We start from the raw sequence: 5,678 nt of genomic DNA, 5'->3' as shown, positions 1-5,678 counted from the left end.
ATTCCACGCCGATGACAGACCGGAGCTTAGAGTGCACGGCTCAGTTTCTAGCCCGAGGTAACCCCTAGACTACCGAGTTCGCATTAATGATTCTCGGGTGGTATCTGGCCGTGACAACACCAACAACAACATCTGACTCCATCTCTACTGGTACACTAGAATATCAACAAGAATATCTGACTCCATATCTACTGGTACACTAGAATACCAACAACAACATCTGACTCCATATCTACTGGTACACTAGAATACCAACAATAACAACATCTGACCCCATCTCTACTGGTACACTAGAACACCAACAACAACAACATCTGACTCCATCTCTACTGGTACACTAGAATACCAACAGCAACAACAACATCTGACTCCATCTCTACTGGTACACTAGAACATTAACACCAACAACAACCTCTGACTCTCCATCTCTACTGGTACACTAGAATACCAAAAACAACATCTGACTCCATCTCTACTGGTACACTAGAATACCAACAACAACATCTGACTCCATCTCTACTGGTACACTAGAACACCAACAACAACATCTGACTCCATCTCTACTGGTACACTAGAACACCACCAACAACAAAAACAACAACATCTGACTCTCCATCTCTACTGGTACACTAGAACACCACCAACAACAACAACATCTGACTCCATATCTACTGGTACACTAGAATACCAACAACAACATCTGACTCCATATCTACTGGTACACTAGAATACCAACAATAACAACATCTGACCCCATCTCTACTGGTACACTAGAACACCAACAACAACAACATCTGACTCCATCTCTACTGGTACACTAGAATACCAACAACAACAACATCTGACTCCATCTCTACTGGTACACTAGAATACCAACAACAACAACATCTGACTCCATCTCTACTGGTACACTAGAACACCAACAACAACAACATCTGACTCCATCTCTACTGGTACACTAGAATACCAACAGCAACAACAACCTCTGACTCCATCTCTACTGGTACACTAGAACACCAACAACAACAACATCTGACTCCATCTCTACTGGGGCCTCATTTATCATTGAGGTACGCCTTCTTTTACACGGTCTTTTTCGCGAGTTCAGGCGTACGCCATTTGCCCCCCCCACATTGCGATTTATCAAGCCGTAAGGGCGAAAATTTAGTCGCCTTTCTCCGCGCTTTTGTACGACACCTCTCAGCTTGTCCTACCGATTTACACGGTGTTCTACGCCCTTCTTGAACACAGGGGGAACTGGCGACGCAGGTGGTGCGTCGGTGAATTACTATGTTTGACGGAGAGAATAAGAGCGACAGTTCATGAACGCACAATCATGTAGGCTACTAGGCCAATTCAGCACAAACATATATCGCAATGCAAGATTAGACGTGTCCTCTAACCGGCTCATTCATGGTTCGATATGGATTTGTTCCCCAAACTGTACCTATGCGCTGTCCCAAACCCTTCCGCGCTATATGTCACACACTTAATGCAGGCACTCCATCAAACGCAAATCATTGACCAATTAGATTGTCATTAATATGTGATCATGTGGACCTGTTTGCTGTTTGGTAAGCATATAAATGACAGTCCTCCTGTGCGTAATGCGAGCCTAAATGAATCCGGCGCTACTCGGCCTACTGGCCGAGATAGAACTCCAAAGAGGTGACGGCGATGGCGACTGCACCCACATAAGGGCACCATCAGTGAATGAATACGTCTATGTGAATCGCAAAAATGTGCACACTATAAATACCCAAATTATATGTGACGCCGACATGCTCATCACAAGTGTAGTGGCACGGTGGCCTGGCTCCACGCATGACTCATTCATCCTGGCCCTACTAACACACGCAGGTTGCGCGAACGTTCGACATACGGCCGCTTTAGGTGACGATTCGTGTGCGCCGCGTGCGGAAATTACGCGGCCATTTACGGAAACGCGAGATCTGCCGTTTAGTAGACGCTACGTAAGAACGACACGTCATTCCGAAGTTGCGGCCGCGTGCAAAGAACGCACGTGATCACGTGGGCAGGAACCTCCGTCATAAACTCACCTGGCTGACACTAGATTTACAGGTATTTATATGACTTGGTCTGCACGTCTTTTTCGCACGGTGCAAATATGGTCACTTACTTACTAAACCCTGACCACTGGCTATATTTAGCATTTGCAGTACCACTGGCTATATTTAGCATTTACCAGTACAAAAACGAATTAATGCTATATGGGGATATAGCAGCAAGCATTATGATACAAACCAATATAAGACTGAACAGTTTAGAACATTTTATTACACAAAGTACATTACAAATTAAAAGTATACATATTTACAAGGATGAGGTTTACGGTCTGTCACATTACGCATAGCCAGAAAAGCAAAAAAAAGCATGTACAAGCTCTGGCTAGCAACCCATTATCTGACAATTGCAAAAGTTCTAAAAACAAAAATGAAACAGTGCGCATTCTGTGACAGGCAGACCGGGAACAGACCGTTGTATCCCACAAAAAAAAGGTTAAAATGTACAAAAACTATTTACAAAAAAGGCATCCATCCTGGCAGGCTGGAAAGGCAGGTTTAGGGAGACGGGCTGGGGGTCACCCACATCTGAATCGAGGGTCTGGGCAGAAGAGGTCATCCTCCTCTGAATACTCCACTGTGGTCAGGGCTGGAGCTGCGGTCAGGGGCTGGGCTGGGGAGGTCAGCTGGGCTGGAGCAGATGCCTAAGGACATAATGAAATGGCTGTAAAAGCAAATCGCATACGTTCATTGGAAGCGTGCCATGTCACTGGATACGAGAAAATTAACTGCCTGACATCACATACCTTTTTGCATCGAGCAGGGGCATGTTTCAGCATCTCCTGCAGCTGGGCAGACACCTCCGTCACAGTGGTGCTTGGCTTACAGGCCATAACTGCACCTTTTAACCAAAAAGGGAATGGTTTCAATGCACATGGCATGAAGCAAAGACAATGTATTATTTTGCGAAAATATGAACAATCCCTTACGTAATATGACATTGTAGAGGGTCATATTCTTCAGAGGCTTCTTCCCCCTCTTCCCATGGACGCTGTAGACACACCACACTCTGTATGGCAATGGCTGACAGCACCCGCCGGACCACATCTGGCAGATCTTTGCCGCCAATGGAACTCAGATATCGTGTCTGCAAAACATAAAGACAATCATTTACTTTTACATTTCCTTAACACTTCTCTGCAAAAATAAGGAACAAAGTTCTGCCTTGAAGTTACTCACCATCTTCCTTTGATGATCCTTGTCCTTCAGCTGCTCCTCCAAGACCAGCAGCTCCTCCTCCGTTTTAGCAGGGTGCAGGTCATCCAGTACTGCTCCCCGATAGCTGTCTGCAGACTCGCCGGACAGTCTCTGCTCCAGTCTCTGCTCCAGCCTCATCATTGTCTGTGCCATCTCCCTCAGACTCTGCATGACGCTGGAGAACTGCTGACACATCATCCTCTGGAAGTCTGGATATTAAACACAGATGTGGCTATAAGTAATTGTACGGTCCCATAATGGATATTCAGCTCAAAGTATATCCCTACATGCAGCATGAAGTAGTTCACAAAATTCAGCATACCAGCATCTGCAGAGCTTGATGGCAACCCTGCTGGAGCTGTTGGTCTCACAGGCGATGGCATCAGAGAACTACCTGAAAACCAGAGGATAAAGGGATGAGCAGGAAACTATGGTGCTGGCGGCGTAGTGATTCTGGCATAAGGGGAAGAATCAACTCGACATGTCAGACCCTGACCTGGTCTGGCCGGGGTGCTAATCGCTGATGCATGCTGCTCGTGTCTGGACGTCTGAAGGGCTGAAGGGCCTGGGCTCACAGCGCCTTGGCTCAAAGGACCCGGGCGATGAACATCTACTGCCGAGTAGTGAGATGTGAGATGAGCGAATTAGTGAACTGAGTACATGAGTCTTCAGACAGTCCTGAGTTAACTGTAAGTGTGCAAATATGCATAGACATTTAACCAACACAAACATGCATGGATACCTGCATTGATAACTGGCAGAGCAGGCCTTCCGGCTCTGGCACCTGGCATAGCTGGTCTGGTCTGAGTTCTGCCGACCGGCTGCCTGGGCACTGGAACATATAGTAGAGGTAAATTAGCTCAGATTAGTCAACTCAAGTAGTACTCTTTTGGGACTGTTGAATGCACTTTATTATATTACCTTCGTCACTGGAGTCATAGCGTGTGTTGCGCTGTCTCTTCCTTGTGTCTTGGGAGTTAATCCATTGATGACTGCTGCTCAAACACCTTCGCCAAGGCACTGGCTACTTCATAATGCTCTGTGTATTCCTCAGCAGAGACAGAGGTTGTCATGGCTCCTCTTGATGTGCTTGTGGAGGTAGATCTGGGAGGTATAGGAGAATGGGCACTCAGAGCAGGAGAACACCCAAGTCTTGCACAACTCTAACATCACAGCTAGGAGAGCGAATGAGAGAGACCATTAAAAAGGATTATCTCACCTGTAGTACAAGTTCAAATATAGAGTGATTATACGTCATTGTAAATGAGAGCTTACTCTCAATTGATTCACGAGGTTAAATAAAGATTGAATGAATATGTAGCTAGTGGGGGGTTACAACCACACAACTGTGGAGAGAGAATGAGACACTTGGTTCCCTCCTCTACTGGTGTTCATGGCCATGGCCACACCTGGAATACTCCAACCCTGATTTAAAGGCATAAAAGTGGGGAACACATTCTTGAGACGGTTCCTAAAACTGGAGGGAAAAAAAACGGGAAAATGATCTTACCTCTCCTCATCACTCACTTCTCTATGGGGCTGAGCTCTACCCTGTCAGCAGTGGCAATACATGGGATAGCGGCTCAGCACACAGGAGAACTGCACAGAGAGGAAGGAGGAGAGAGAAAACCAACAACAAAAAAGGCAAGAAGGGTTAATAACTGAGCGAATCTTGCAAGTTTGCACTACAGGGAAGCAATTGCTCAATTTCCCTGATATTGTGGCGTCATTGGCGTCAGTGATGCGTCTTATGAATCTCACATGTCTACCGCTAACATTAACTCAATATCAATATCCCCATTTGTTTATCACGTCTATGGAAACGTATGTGCATTTGTACTTACGTGTGCCTGCCTATATTGATGATCAGGTGTTTCTCCACCTAAGGGCTGGCCAGACAGAACCATCAGAGACCATTGGGCTGAGCTGAGGAGAGAGCGACATGTTAGAGTGTATGTGTGCATATGTATATGGTGCTCTTCTGTTAATACTCATGAGGGCATTCAACTGAACAAGACTCACAGAGCCTGTGGTGCTGTCCCAGGACTGCCCCTGGCCACGCCTGTCCCCGTCTTAGCGCCTCTTCCTGCCCCGCTCACCTGCTTCTTGCTCAGTTCAAACAAGAACTGGGAGGTTGGCAACTGAGAGCATGGGAGGGGAGAGAGGGAGAGAGAGCGAGAGAGTGGGTGGGTGACCCTCTCGTTGGCTGACATGCACACTCCACAGGACCACGTGCCAAAAGCCAAGATGGCTTCTATAACAAATCCTGCTAGCTAGCCTAGCTCCGTTGTTGGGGCTTCTAGTGTTCTGTTAACGTTAAAATCGGAAAAATGAATGCCTAAAAACAAACACATACTAACGGTGTCGTGGGTTAATGCGAAATCAATGAGTAAGCTA

General features: G+C 46.4%; 1 protein-coding gene and 1 long non-coding RNA gene across 2 annotated transcripts; both read right to left on the bottom strand.

Moving 5' to 3' along the window:
* Positions 1-2,348: 2,348 nt before the first annotated feature.
* On the bottom strand, positions 2,349-3,672 carry LOC311328143 (uncharacterized protein). Its single transcript, XM_084462163.1, has 5 exons — positions 3,604-3,672; positions 3,264-3,490; positions 3,014-3,171; positions 2,831-2,925; positions 2,349-2,728 (listed from the first exon to the last, which is right to left on the bottom strand). Exons 1-4 carry the CDS (start codon positions 3,662-3,664, stop codon positions 2,907-2,909), a joined length of 465 nt encoding a protein of 154 aa, XP_084318289.1. The 5' UTR covers positions 3,665-3,672; the 3' UTR covers positions 2,349-2,728; positions 2,831-2,906.
* An 834-nt stretch (positions 3,673-4,506) lies between these two features.
* On the bottom strand, positions 4,507-5,413 carry LOC311328144. The gene is made up of 3 exons (XR_014631171.1): positions 5,304-5,413; positions 5,126-5,207; positions 4,507-4,880 (listed from the first exon to the last, which is right to left on the bottom strand). It is a non-coding gene; the product is annotated as an uncharacterized lncRNA (long non-coding RNA).
* Between the last annotated feature and the right edge of the window lie 265 nt (positions 5,414-5,678).

The sequence above is a fragment of the Borostomias antarcticus genome (assembly GCF_949987555.1).
Source record: "Borostomias antarcticus genome assembly, contig: scaffold_360, whole genome shotgun sequence".
NCBI lineage: Eukaryota > Metazoa > Chordata > Actinopteri > Stomiiformes > Stomiidae > Borostomias > Borostomias antarcticus.
Note: the sequence above shows the minus strand (reverse complement) of the source record. Positions and strands in the feature narration are given on the sequence as shown.